Below are 15315 nucleotides of genomic sequence, written 5' to 3'. Positions count from 1 at the left end.
GCAATTCTGATGATTCCTCTCCTGCCTGGGATTCCTCCGATGCATCCTTGCGTGTAACGCCTACTGCTGCTGGCGCTGCTGTTGTTGCTGCTGGGAGTCGATGGTCATCCCAGAGGGGAAGTCGTAAGCCCACTTGTACTACTTCCAGTAAGCAATTGACTGTTCAACAGTCCTTTGCGAGGAAGATGAAATATCACAGCAGTCATCCTGCTGCAAAGCGGATAACTGAGGCCTTGACAACTATGTTGGTGTTAGACGTGCGTCCGGTATCCGCCGTTAGTTCACAGGGAACTAGACAATTTATTGAGGCAGTGTGCCCCCGTTACCAAATACCATCTAGGTTCCACTTCTCTAGGCAGGCGATACCGAGAATGTACACGGACGTCAGAAAAAGACTCACCAGTGTCCTAAAAAATGCAGTTGTACCCAATGTCCACTTAACCACGGACATGTGGACAAGTGGAGCAGGGCAGGGTCAGGACTATATGACTGTGACAGCCCACTGGGTAGATGTATGGACTCCCGCCGCAAGAACAGCAGCGGCGGCACCAGTAGCAGCATCTCGCAAACGCCAACTCTTTCCTAGGCAGGCTACGCTTTGTATCACCGGTTTCCAGAATACGCACACAGCTGAAAACCTCTTACGGCAACTGAGGAAGATCATCGCGGAATGGCTTACCCCAATTGGACTCTCCTGTAGATTTGTGGCATCGGACAACGCCAGCAATATTGTGTGTGCATTAAATATGGGCAAATTCCAGCACGTCCCATGTTTTGCACATACCTTGAATTTGGTGGTGCAGAATTTTTTAAAAAACGACAGGGGCGTGCAAGAGATGCTGTCGGTGGCCAGAAGAATTGCGGGACACTTTCGGCGTACAGGCACCACGTACAGAAGACTGGAGCACCACCAAAAACTACTGAACCTGCCCTGCCATCATCTGAAGCAAGAAGTGGTAACGAGGTGGAATTCAACCCTCTATATGCTTCAGAGGTTGGAGGAGCAGCAAAAGGCCATTCAAGCCTATACAATTGAGCACGATATAGGAGGTGGAATGCACCTGTCTCAAGTGCAGTGGAGAATGATTTCAACGTTGTGCAAGGTTCTGATGCCCTTTGAACTTGCCACACGTGAAGTCAGTTCAGACACTGCCAGCCTGAGTCAGGTCATTCCCCTCATCAGGCTTTTGCAGAAGAAGCTGGAGACATTGAAGGAGGAGCTAACTAGAGATGAGCGCCGGAAATTTTTCGGGTTTTGTGTTTTGGTTTTGGGTTCGGTTCCGCGGCCGTGTTTTGGGTTCGACCGCGTTTTGGCAAAACCTCACCGAATTTTTTTTGTCGGATTCGGGTGTGTTTTGGATTCGGGTGTTTTTTTCAAAAAACCCTAAAAAACAGCTTAAATCATAGAATTTGGGGGTCATTTTGATCCCAAAGTATTATTAACCTCAAAAACCATAATTTCCACTCATTTTCAGTCTATTCTGAATACCTCACACCTCACAATATTATTTTTAGTCCTAAAATTTGCACCGAGGTCGCTGTGTGAGTAAGATAAGCGACCCTAGTGGCCGACACAAACACCGGGCCCATCTAGGAGTGGCACTGCAGTGTCACGCAGGATGTCCCTTCCAAAAAACCCTCCCCAAACAGCACATGACGCAAAGAAAAAAAGAGGCGCAATGAGGTAGCTGTGTGAGTAAGATAAGCGACCCTAGTGGCCGACACAAACACCGGGCCCATCTAGGAGTGGCACTGCAGTGTCACGCAGGATGTCCCTTCCAAAAAACCCTCCCCAAACAGCACATGACGCAAAGAAAAAAAGAGGCGCAATGAGGTAGCTGACTGTGTGAGTAAGATAAGCGACCCTAGTGGCCGACACAAACACCGGGCCCATCTAGGAGTGGCACTGCAGTGTCACGCAGGATGTCCCTTCCAAAAAACCCTCCCCAAACAGCACATGACGCAAAGAAAAAAAGAGGCGCAATGAGGTAGCTGTGTGAGTAAGATAAGCGACCCTAGTGGCCGACACAAACACCGGGCCCATCTAGGAGTGGCACTGCAGTGTCACGCAGGATGTCCCTTCCAAAAAACCCTCCCCAAACAGCACATGACGCAAAGAAAAAAAGAGGCGCAATGAGGTAGCTGACTGTGTGAGTAAGATAAGCGACCCTAGTGGCCGACACAAACACCGGGCCCATCTAGGAGTGGCACTGCAGTGTCACGCAGGATGTCCCTTCCAAAAAACCCTCCCCAAACAGCACATGACGCAAAGAAAAAAAGAGGCGCAATGAGGTAGCTGACTGTGTGAGTAAGATAAGCGACCCTAGTGGCCGACACAAACACCGGGCCCATCTAGGAGTGTCACTGCAGTGTCACGCAGGATGGCCCTTCCAAAAATCCCTCCCCAAACAGCACATGACGCAAAGAAAAATAAAAGAAAAAAGAGGTGCAAGATGGAATTGTCCTTGGGCCCTCCCACCCACCCTTATGTTGTATAAACAAAACAGGACATGCACACTTTAACCAACCCATCATTTCAGTGACAGGGTCTGCCACACGACTGTGACTGATATGACGGGTTGGTTTGGACCCCCCCCAAAAAAGAAGCAATTAATCTCTCCTTGCACAAACTGGCTCTACAGAGGCAAGATGTCCACCTCATCATCATCCTCCGATATATCACCGTGTACATCCCCCTCCTCACAGATTATCAATTCGTCCCCACTGGAATCCACCATCTCAGCTCCCTGTGTACTTTGTGGAGGCAATTGCTGCTGGTCAATGTCTCCACGGAGGAATTGATTATAATTCATTTTAATGAACATCATCTTCTCCACATTTTCTGGATGTAACCTCGTACGCCGATTGCTGACAAGGTGAGCGGCGGCACTAAACACTCTTTCGGAGTACACACTTGTGGGAGGGCAACTTAGGTAGAATAAAGCCAGTTTGTGCAAGGGCCTCCAAATTGCCTCTTTTTCCTGCCAGTATAAGTACGGACTGTGTGACGTGCCTACTTGGATGCGGTCACTCATATAATCCTCCACCATTCTTTCAATGGGGAGAGAATCATATGCAGTGCCAGTAGACGACATGTCCGTATCCGTAATCGTTGTCAGGTCCTTCAGTCCGGACCAGATGTCAGCATCAGCAGTCGCTCCAGACTGCCCTGCATCACCGCCAGCGGGTGGGCTCGGAATTCTGAGCCTTTTCCTCGCACCCCCAGTTGCGGGAGAATGTGAAGGAGGAGATGTTGACAGGTCGCGTTCCGCTTGACTTGACAATTTTCTCACCAGCAGGTCTTTCAACCCCAGCAGACTTGTGTCTGCCGGAAAGAGAGATCCAAGGTAGGCTTTAAATCTAGGATCGAGCACGGTGGCCAAAATGTAGTGCTCTGATTTCAACAGATTGACCACCCGTGAATCCTTGTTAAGCGAATTAAGGGCTCCATCCACAAGTCCCACATGCCTAGCGGAATCGCTCAGTGTTAGCTCCTCCTTCAATGTCTCCAGCTTCTTCTGCAAAAGCCTGATGAGGGGAATGACCTGACTCAGGCTGGCAGTGTCTGAACTGACTTCACGTGTGGCAAGTTCAAAGGGCATCAGAACCTTGCACAACGTTGAAATCATTCTCCACTGCGCTTGAGACAGGTGCATTCCACCTCCTATATCGTGCTCAATTGTATAGGCTTGAATGGCCTTTTGCTGCTCCTCCAACCTCTGAAGCATATAGAGGGTTGAATTCCACCTCGTTACCTCTTCTTGCTTCAGATGATGGCAGGGCAGGTTCAGTAGTTTTTGGTGGTGCTCCAGTCTTCTGTATGTGGTGCCTGTACGCCGAAAGTGTCCCGCAATTCTTCTGGCCACCGACAGCATCTCTTGCACGCCCCTGTCGTTTTTAAAAAAATTCTGCACCACCAAATTCAAGGTATGTGCAAAACATGGGACGTGCTGGAATTTGCCCATATTTAATGCACACACAATATTGCTGGCGTTGTCCGATGCCACAAATCCACAGGAGAGTCCAATTGGGGTAAGCCATTCCGCGATGATCTTCCTCAGTTGCCGTAAGAGGTTTTCAGCTGTGTGCGTATTCTGGAAACCGGTGATACAAAGCGTAGCCTGCCTAGGAAAGAGTTGGCGTTTGCGAGATGCTGCTACTGGTGCCGCCGCTGCTGTTCTTGCGGCGGGAGTCCATACATCTACCCAGTGGGCTGTCACAGTCATATAGTCCTGACCCTGCCCTGCTCCACTTGTCCACATGTCCGTGGTTAAGTGGACATTGGGTACAACTGCATTTTTTAGGACACTGGTGAGTCTTTTTCTGACGTCCGTGTACATTCTCGGTATCGCCTGCCTAGAGAAGTGGAACCTAGATGGTATTTGGTAACGGGGGCACACTGCCTCAATAAATTGTCTAGTTCCCTGTGAACTAACGGCGGATACCGGACGCACGTCTAACACCAACATAGTTGTCAAGGCCTCAGTTATCCGCTTTGCAGCAGGATGACTGCTGTGATATTTCATCTTCCTCGCAAAGGACTGTTGAACAGTCAATTGCTTACTGGAAGTAGTACAAGTGGGCTTACGACTTCCCCTCTGGGATGACCATCGACTCCCAGCAGCAACAACAGCAGCGCCAGCAGCAGTAGGCGTTACACGCAAGGATGCATCGGAGGAATCCCAGGCAGGAGAGGAATCATCAGAATTGCCAGTGACATGGCCTGCAGGACTATTGGCATTCCTGGGGAAGGAGGAAATTGACACTGAGGGAGTTGGTGGGGTGGTTTGCGTGAGCTTGGTTACAAGAGGAAGGGATTTACTGGTCAGTGGACTGCTTCCGCTGTCGGCCAAAGTTTTTGAACTTGTCACTGACTTATTATGAATGCGCTGCAGGTGACGTATAAGGGAGGATGTTCCGAGGTGGTTAACGTCCTTACCCCTACTTATTACAGCTTGACAAAGGGAACACACGGCTTGACAAATGTTGTCCGCATTTCTGGTGAAATACTTCCACACCGAAGAGCTGATTTTTTTGGTATTTTCACCAGGCATGTCAACGGCCATATTCCTCCCACGGACAACAGGTGTCTCCCCGGGTGCCTGACTTAAACAAACCACCTCACCATCAGAATCCTCCTGGTCAATTTCCTCCCCAGCGCCAGCAACACCCATATCCTCCTCATCCTGGTGTACTTCAACACTGACATCTTCAATCTGACTATCAGGAACTGGACTGCGGGTGCTCCTTCCAGCACTTGCAGGGGGCGTGCAAATGGTGGAAGGCGCATGCTCTTCACGTCCAGTGTTGGGAAGGTCAGGCATCGCAACCGACACAATTGGACTCTCCTTGTGGATTTGGGATTTCGAAGAACGCACAGTTCTTTGCTGTGCTTTTTCCAGCTTGAGTCTTTTCATTTTTCTAGCGAGAGGCTGAGTGCTTCCATCCTCATGTGAAGCTGAACCACTAGCCATGAACATAGGCCAGGGCCTCAGCCGTTCCTTGCCACTCCGTGTGGTAAATGGCATATTGGCAAGTTTACGCTTCTCCTCCGACAATTTTATTTTAGGTTTTGGAGTCCTTTTTTTACTGATATTTGGTGTTTTGGATTTGACATGCTCTGTACTATGACATTGGGCATCGGCCTTGGCAAACGACGTTGCTGGCATTTCATCGTCTCGGCCATGACTAGTGGCAGCAGCTTCAGCACGAGGTGGAAGTGGATCTTGATCTTTCCCTAATTTTGGAACCTCAACATTTTTGTTCTCCATATTTTAATAGGCACAACTAAAAGGCACCTCAGGTAAACAATGGAGATGGATGGATACTAGTATACAATTATGGATGGACTGCCGAGTGCCGACACAGAGGTAGCTACAGCCGTGGACTACCGTACTGTACTGTGTCTGCTGCTAATATAGACTGGATGATAATGAGATGTAGTATGTATAAAGAAGAAAAAAAAAACCACGGGTAGGTGGTATACAATTATGGATGGACTGCCGAGTGCCGACACAGAGGTAGCTACAGCCGTGGACTACCGTACTGTACTGTGTCTGCTGCTAATATAGACTGGATGATAATGAGATGTAGTATGTATAAAGAAGAAAAAAAAAACCACGGGTAGGTGGTATACAATTATGGATGGACTGCCGAGTGCCGACACAGAGGTAGCTACAGCCGTGGACTACCGTACTGTACTGTGTCTGCTGCTAATATAGACTGGATGATAATGAGATGTAGTATGTATAAAGAAGAAAAAAAAACCACGGGTAGGTGGTATACAATTATGGATGGACTGCCGAGTGCCGACACAGAGGTAGCTACAGCCGTGGACTACCGTACTGTACTGTGTCTGCTGCTAATATAGACTGGATGATAATGAGATGTAGTATGTATAAAGAAGAAAAAAAAAACCACGGGTAGGTGGTATACAATTATGGATGGACTGCCGAGTGCCGACACAGAGGTAGCTACAGCCGTGGACTACCGTACTGTACTGTGTCTGCTGCTAATATAGACTGGATGATAATGAGATGTAGTATGTATAAAGAAGAAAAAAAAAACCACGGGTAGGTGGTATACAATTATGGATGGACTGCCGAGTGCCGACACAGAGGTAGCTACAGCCGTGGACTACCGTACTGTACTGTGTCTGCTGCTAATATAGACTGGTTGATAATGAGATGTAGTATGTATGTATAAAGAAGAAAGAAAAAAAAACCACGGGTAGGTGGTATACAATTATGGACGGACTGCCGAGTGCCGACACAGAGGTAGCTACAGCCGTGGACTACCGTACTGTACTGTGTCTGCTGCTAATATAGACTGGATGATAATGAGATGTAGTATGTATAAAGAAGAAAGAAAAAAAAACCACGGGTAGGTGGTATACAATTATGGACGGACTGCCGAGTGCCTAAACAGAGGTAGCTACAGCCGTGGACTACCGTACTGTACTGTGTCTGCTGCTAATATAGACTGGATGATAATGAGATGTAGTATGTATAAAGAAGAAAGAAAAAAAAACCACGGGTAGGTGGTATACAATTATGGACGGACTGCCGAGTGCCGACACAGAGGTAGCTACAGCCGTGGACTACCGTACTGTACTGTGTCTGCTGCTAATATAGACTGGATGATAATGAGATGTAGTATGTATAAAGAAGAAAGAAAAAAAAACCACGGGTAGGTGGTATACAATTATGGATGGACTGCCGAGTGCCGACACAGAGGTAGCTACAGCCGTGGACTACCGTACTGTACTGTGTCTGCTGCTAATATAGACTGGATGATAATGAGATGTAGTATGTATAAAGAAGAAAAAAAAAACCACGGGTAGGTGGTATACAATTATGGATGGACTGCCGAGTGCCGACACAGAGGTAGCTACAGCCGTGGACTACCGTACTGTACTGTGTCTGCTGCTAATATAGACTGGATGATAATGAGATGTAGTATGTATAAAGAAGAAAGAAAAAAAAAACCACGGGTAGGTGGTATACAATTATGGATGGACTGCCGAGTGCCGACACAGAGGTAGCTACAGCCGTGAACTACTGTACTGTGTCTGCTGCGACTGGATGATAAATAATGATATAAAAAATATATATATATCACTACTGCAGCCGGACAGGTATATATTATATAATGACGGACCTGCTGGACACTGTCTGTCAGCAGAATGAGTTTTTTATAGAATAAAAAACACCACACAAGTCACACGACGAGTGTTTAACTTTTTCAGGCAATCACAATATAGTATACTATACTGGTGGTCAGTGTGGTCAGGTCACTGGTCAGTCACACTGGCAGTGGCACTCCTGCAGCAAAAGTGTGCACTGTTTAATTTTAATAATATGTACTCCTGGCTCCTGCTATAACCTATAACTGCTCCCCAGTCTCCCCCACAATTAAGCTGTGTGAGCACAGTCAGATATTATACATAGATGATGCAGCACACTGGGCTGAGCACAGATATGGTATGTGACTGAGTCACTGTGTATCGTTTTTTTCAGGCAGAGAACGGATTATATTAAATAAAACTGCACTGGTGGTCACTGGTCAGTGGTCAGTCACTAGTAAACTCTGCACTCTCTAGTACTCCTAAGCTCCAGTAAATCAAGTGTCTCTGTCTCAATCTCACTCTCTCTCTTCTAATCTAAATGGAGAGGACGCCAGCCACGTCCTCTCCCTATCAATCTCAATGCACGTGTGAAAATGGCGGCGACGCGCGGCTCCTTATATAGAATCCGAGTCTCGCGATAGAATCCGAGCCTCGCGAGAATCCGACAGCGTCATGATGACGTTCGGGCGCGCTCGGGTTAACCGAGCAAGGCGGGAAGATCCGAGTCGCTCGGATCCGTGTAAAAAAAGCTGAAGTTCGGGCGGGTTCGGATTCCGAGGAACCGAACCCGCTCATCTCTAGAGCTAACACGGAGCGATTCCGCTAGGCATGTGGGACTTGTGGATGGAGCCCTTAATTCGCTTAACAAGGATTCACGGGTGCTCAATCTGTTGAAATCAGAGCACTACATTTTGGCCACCGTGCTCGATCCTAGATTTAAAGCCTACCTTGGATCTCTCTTTCCGGCAGACACAAGTCTGCTGGGGTTGAAAGACCTGCTGGTGAGAAAATTGTCAAGTCAAGCGGAACGCGACCTGTCAACATCTCCTCCTTCACATTCTCCCGCAACTGGGGGTGCGAGGAAAAGGCTCAGAATTCCGAGCCCACCCGCTGGCGGTGATGCAGGGCAGTCTGGAGCGACTGCTGATGCTGACATCTGGTCCGGACTGAAGGACCTGACAACGATTACGGATACGGACATGTCGTCTACTGGCACTGCATATGATTCTCTCCCCATTGAAAGAATGGTGGAGGATTATATGAGTGACCGCATCCAAGTAGGCACGTCACACAGTCCGTACTTATACTGGCAGGAAAAAGAGGCAATTTGGAGGCCCTTGCACAAACTGGCTTTATTCTACCTAAGTTGCCCTCCCACAAGTGTGTACTCCGAAAGAGTGTTTAGTGCCGCCGCTCACCTTGTCAGCAATCGGCGTACGAGGTTACATCCAGAAAATGTGGAGAAGATGATGTTCATTAAAATGAATTATAATCAATTCCTCCGCGGAGACATTGACCAGCAGCAATTGCCTCCACAAAGTACACAGGGAGCTGAGATGGTGGATTCCAGTGGGGACGAATTGATAATCTGTGAGGAGGGGGATGTACACGGTGATATATCGGAGGATGATGATGAGGTGGACATCTTGCCTCTGTAGAGCCAGTTTGTGCAAGGAGAGATTAATTGCTTCTTTTTTGGGGGGGGTCCAAACCAACCCGTCATATCAGTCACAGTCGTGTGGCAGACCCTGTCACTGAAATGATGGGTTGGTTAAAGTGTGCATGTCCTGTTTTGTTTATACAACATAAGGGTGGGTGGGAGGGCCCAAGGACAATTCCATCTTGCACCTCTTTTTTCTTTTATTTTTCTTTGCGTCATGTGCTGTTTGGGGAGGGTTTTTTGGAAGGGCCATCCTGCGTGACACTGCAGTGCCACTCCTAGATGGGCCCGGTGTTTGTGTCGGCCACTAGGGTCGCTTATCTTACTCACACAGTCAGCTACCTCATTGCGCCTCTTTTTTTCTTTGCGTCATGTGCTGTTTGGGGAGGGTTTTTTGGAAGGGACATCCTGCGTGACACTGCAGTGCCACTCCTAGATGGGCCCGGTGTTTGTGTCGGCCACTAGGGTCGCTTATCTTACTCACACAGTCAGCTACCTCATTGCGCCTCTTTTTTTCTTTGTGTCATGTGCTGTTTGGGGAGGGTTTTTTGGAAGGGACATCCTGCATGACACTGCAGTGCCACTCCTAGATGGGCCCGGTGTTTGTGTCGGCCACTAGGGTCGCTTATCTTACACAGTCAGCTACCTCATTGCGCCTCTTTTTTTCTTTGCGTCATGTGCTTTTTGGGGAGGGTTTTTTGGAAGGGACATCCTGCGTGACACTGCAGTGCCACTCCTAGATGGGCCCGGTGTTTGTGTCGGCCACTAGGGTCGCTTATCTTACTCACACAGCTACCTCATTGCGCCTCTTTTTTTCTTTGTGTCATGTGCTGTTTGGGGAGGGTTTTTTGGAAGGGACATCCTGCGTGACACTGCAGTGCCACTCCTAGATGGGCCCGGTGTTTGTGTCGGCCACTAGGGTCGCTTATCTTACTCACACAGCGATCTCGGTGCAAATTTTAGGACTAAAAATAATATTGTGAGGTATTCAGAATAGACTGAAAATGAGTGGAAATTATGGTTTTTGAGGTTAATAATACTTTGGGATCAAAATGACCCCCAAATTCTATGATTTAAGCTGTTTTTTAGGGTTTTTTGAAAAAAACACCCGAATCCAAAACACACCCGAATCCGACAAAAAAAATTCGGTGAGGTTTTGCCAAAACGCGGTTGAACCCAAAACACGGCCGCGGAACCGAACCCAAAACCAAAACACAAAACCCGAAAAATTTCCGGCGCTCATCTCTAAGAGGGAGGAGCCAGTTCACACCCATTCAAAGTCTTGTAGTGTACCCATGTCTCTTGCGGATCCCGTCTATACCCCATGGTCCTTTTGGAGTCCCCAGCATCCTCTACGGACTAAGAGAAAAGGATTTACCGGTAGGTATTAAAATCCTATTTTAATCTATATATATATATATATATATATATAATTTGGCAGTGTAATCCTCAATGTTTCACTGAAGGGGTTTTGTTTATTTATCATAGATGGCAATACAAGTCACGGTTCCTTGAGTTCTGCTGCAATGTCTCTTATAAAGGATCTTCACTCGGCAGCGAAGAACCATCTTAAAGGGCTGAAGAGGTCATTAGTCCTGAAACTTGCTGCTGAAATACTGTCTGTAGACTGTGGACTAAAGCCGTGTTTTTTGTATGACTTCAGTGCAGCAGATATGCTCCAAATATTGAACTACCTCAAAGAGCTTCAAAAGATGGGTTTTATAAAAGGGCCTCTCCACCTTCTTACCATGGAAGAGAATATTCTGATTCTTAATGTGTCGAGAGTTGTCTCTTTTCTGAAGATATTACTACAGAGTAAAGACTTACACGTAATGGATGTTTCTGCCCAGCTAAAGCAACCCAAGATATTTGGGCAGGATCAACTTTGTCATATCCGACCCCATATTTCAGATCTTTTGACGCATCTAAGACCTTACCTGGGAGAACAGCCAGGTTCCATAACAGTTACAGAGCTCCCTTGTTCAGAGTGGAATCTCTGCACAATGTTTGGTCTCCTCCTCCATTACCCGGCTGTTTACTGGTTTGATACCACAAGAAACTTTGAGAATTGCTTGTCTCTTATGCCACTGAAGCGTTTTATTGTCCAGACCACATGTCCCAAAATAGAACTACATAAATTTCAGCTTTATTCTTTCACAATTCCAGAGTTGATATATCCTTCTCTGCAATCGCCACTGCAGACATGGAGCAAGGATGTCAGACGTGTGTTTCATGAACAAGGTCATTTCACAGACCTTGAAATTATCACAGAAACTGTAACACTACCAGCTGTGGCTCTCTAAAGGAATGTGTATATAATGCAAATTGGATTATAGGTGTGCCTGCTTTGTCTCCATTACAACCCAGCTTACAATATATTATCCTTATTTTCTTCTAATGACATAAAACACCTGTTGCTTAGTATGATGAATTTACCTGGTCCATAAAAGATTTCTTCCTTCAGTATTAATATGCGATTCCTTCTGGCATTGCTTGCAGTGCTCTTATGTAACAGTAATCAATTGAACAGACAAGATGGTGATAACAAACCTAGGCACATTAACACAGAAATGTTTTTGTTGACAGATAAGAACCCCCTTTGCCCATCTAGTCTTCCCATGCATTGCTAACAGTGGCATATTTTACCTAAGGGCTGCAGGACAGCAGCTAACAACCCCCCCCCCCCCCCCAAAAAAAAATAATAAAAAAAAAAAAAAAATACGCAACCTCAGCTCACTGAGCCAATTACAGTCTGTGACTGCACTGACTTCACTGTGACTTCCTATTGGAAGTGCTACCTGTCAATCACCCACACGACAAACACACCCAGGGGTGAGGTGATTCTTCCTCTGGGACTGCCAGGCCGAGCTGTGATTAACAGAGTATGCTTCTCAATGTCAACCCTAACTGGCTTCTATGGGCTGCAGCGTGTATAAGTGTGTGGCTGTGTGCATAAGTGTGCGACTGTGTATATATGTATAAGTGTCTGTATGTGTGTGTGTATAGTATACTATATGTGAATATACATACATACATACATACACACTGTATATGGCAGATACCACTAACTCATCACAAAATCCCCTGAACCATAAGGACTAGGAACTTGAAATTTGGACAGTAGCTTGATTTGGTGACGTAGGCACCCACTAAGAAGGGATTTTCCTAAATTCCACCCACAAAAGGGTTAAAAGGGGTGAGGTAATTCCCCCCTCACAGAGGAAAGTTAAGACAGCCCGATGCATGGTGCCGGCGATATCAAGTCATGGAGGGGGGAGATACAATGCTCTGTTCCTGGATTTCCTTGCAGTGGCAGAGCACTCCATTATTCAAATAGGGGAGCCACATCAACTGCCACGTCTAAACACTGTCAAACATCGCTGAGTGTGGCTCCCCTATTTGAATAATGGCCTGCTGTAAAACTGCCACTGGCAAGGAAGTGAAGCCCTATGGTTCAGGAGATTTTGTGATGAGTCAGTGGTATTTGAGATTTTTTATATATATATTTATTTATATATATATATATATATATATGTATATATGTCTCAATTTATTTAGATTCCACATATAAGTACTTAACCAAACGATTTTCAGTCAGGAGAGAACAGTGTAATTATCAGAGGTTAAATTTTCACTTGCACTAAACATTGCAGATTCTCTCAGTAAAAGCAGTAAAGGAGACATAGATCGTTTGACTCTTAAATGTATTAAAGGAAAGCTTGACAAGCATTTGCTGACTATCTGCTGTGTAAAGGGTGCCGACAGCTCTCCCAGTGACCTTAAGTGTTGTGCGAAAATCTTTACCTTTTCACCTCAAAGGAGGAGCCCTAAGGAGAGCAAGAAGCTAAGCAAGGAAACCTAGGGCCCTTTGGAATAAAGTCAGCCTATCCCTGCAATCCTTACCTATTTAACATACAGCGGGTGGAGCTTGGCCTATCGTACCAGCATTTACAGCACTGAGCAGGGCAGCATTAGAGGCAGTACGGGGCAGATAAGGAGGCGGATTATTCTCCTCAGTGCCAGTCTTTTGACAGCATCAATCCGGGGAAGGCCCATCCAGAGGTGCGGCGTGACACAGATGTTGCATAGGCCACCAAATTGGTCAGGGTCAGCTCTGCCTATCTCATCTTGGAAGCTACTAAAGCTCATGCATGCTCTACTCATTTGCCACCTTGATTACTGTATTCTTCTCATTTTTGGCTTCTTCCTGCCTCATCCTTCTCCAGTTTATCCTCAACTCTACTGTCTGCCTCCCTTTTCTCTCTTGTTGCTTTACCTGTGCTGTCCCTCTCGGATAGTAACTCCATTGTCTCCCTAGAACACTCTTAATTCAATTCAAACTCCCCACTCTTTCCCCATGAATGCTCCTCCCTACATCTCCAGCCTAATTTCCTCCTACCTCTTTAACTGTGCTGATTGTCACCTCAAGTCCTCCCTGATCACTACTTCCTAATCTCACATTCTGGACTTCTCATGGGCAGCTCCTAAACTCTGGAATGACCTCCATTGCTCCATTAGAGTCTCCTTCCATTTTTACCTCGCGTTTCCCTCTGTCTTCTCTGCATAAATGTGAATTTATATGGTCTGCATTATTAAGCACTTATGTTTCTGTTGTCTATTTTATTCCTTTGTATGGCACTATGGGAGTCTTAATAAATACAAGATAGTAATTAAGTTCTGAATATACTCCAAAAATATCTGGGAAGATTTTTTGTACACTGTTATGTGCCAGTGTTCCTTCTATGTTGTGACCATAGGGTTAAAAATGTTGATTTCTACATGATTACAAACTAGCAGAATCCTCATAGGGTGTATCAGTTTGTTAAATATTGAACACACATTTACATCAAAGTATATGTAATGAATCTGGCCCATTGTATTAACTTTTGGAAGTCAAACAAAACATTAATATCATGCGAGACCCAACTCGGTCACAGATTGTGTGCTATAGGTTACATCATGCTTGTTTTTCTGCATCTGCCTGGCACTAGCCTGACATGTAGTGGACACTCCCTAAGCATTCTGGGACAAATAGCTTTCTCATCTAAGCCAGTCCTAACAAGTTATCTTGGGGATTTGAACAAATTAAGGAAATGTATATAGAATATAGCAACCTTATGTTTTGTGGGAGTCTGACTTAGAAGGACTTGCAAGAAGTAATATTGATGATTGACAAAGTTTTCCTCAGACTTTCAAGAATATATTGGACAATAAAATGCAGATAAATCCAAAGCAGAGTATCTCATCATCACTTTCACATGCATGTTTTTGTTCTTATATCTGCACCAATAATCATATTCTTATAAATCCTGAGCCTCCGTGTTATATTTACCAGCTGACACAAAATAAATTGAATGACATCTGTCAATCGGTGATTGTCTATACATGCTTCTTGAACTACTGCTGTATTAGGCACTGCAGTTTATAGACTGTTCTAGAAGTAAATACTTTGCAATATAAAGAGTACAGAAAGGCAGGTAACGGTTGGCAAAAGAATAACATGGAAACCCTCCATGTAGGTTGCTTGTTTTGGTCCTTCTAGCCTCAGAAACACTGTCCTATGTCACGGACCTGCCAGTCGCTTCTCCAGATACGCCAATCTGAGAAGCACCGCCTATGACGTGTGGGTCACTTTGGACATGCGGGGGTCATACAAACACATTCGCCACCACCAGCAAGAGGGATTTTAGAGTCTAAATGCAAGGTAGCCTTTGCTTCTACCTGTCACACACACACACACTGCTTAGAAAAAGTAGGTAGACGTGTGCCACACGAGGCCTTCACACGAGGCCTTAGGTTCTAAGAATCACAGAATCAGGACTAGAATTTGTAAGTTTAATTCCAAGAATACTTCAGAGCTTTAGTAAAAAAAATTGTTACAAAGATTAATTAAGAAGATTTTAAAAATGGTACAAACTCAAACAAAAATAAACAGAGAAGATTTCCCGAAGCCTAGACTTACGCACAAATCTAGAATCCGGACATGGGGATGACACAGATGAGTTGATCGGTCCACTTCTCTAGCTAT

At 45.8% G+C, this 15315-nt stretch overlaps 1 protein-coding gene across 1 annotated transcript in view; it reads left to right on the top strand.

Annotated features, from left to right (window-relative positions):
• C2H1orf74 (chromosome 2 C1orf74 homolog) overlaps positions 1–14641 on the top strand; it is a 44532-nt gene extending 29891 nt beyond the window's left edge. The window contains exon 2 of the mRNA XM_063955349.1: positions 10776–14641. Coding sequence (XP_063811419.1) covers positions 10814–11590 — 777 coding nt within the window. The 5' untranslated portion in view covers positions 10776–10813 and the 3' untranslated portion in view covers positions 11591–14641. The remainder of the gene's footprint in view (positions 1–10775) is intronic.
• Positions 14642–15315: the final 674 nt, after the last annotated feature.

This window comes from Pseudophryne corroboree, chromosome 2 (assembly GCF_028390025.1).
Source record: "Pseudophryne corroboree isolate aPseCor3 chromosome 2, aPseCor3.hap2, whole genome shotgun sequence".
Taxonomy (NCBI): domain Eukaryota; kingdom Metazoa; phylum Chordata; class Amphibia; order Anura; family Myobatrachidae; genus Pseudophryne; species Pseudophryne corroboree.
The sequence above is the reverse complement of the archived record's forward strand: the minus strand, read 5'-3'. Positions and strand labels throughout refer to the sequence as shown.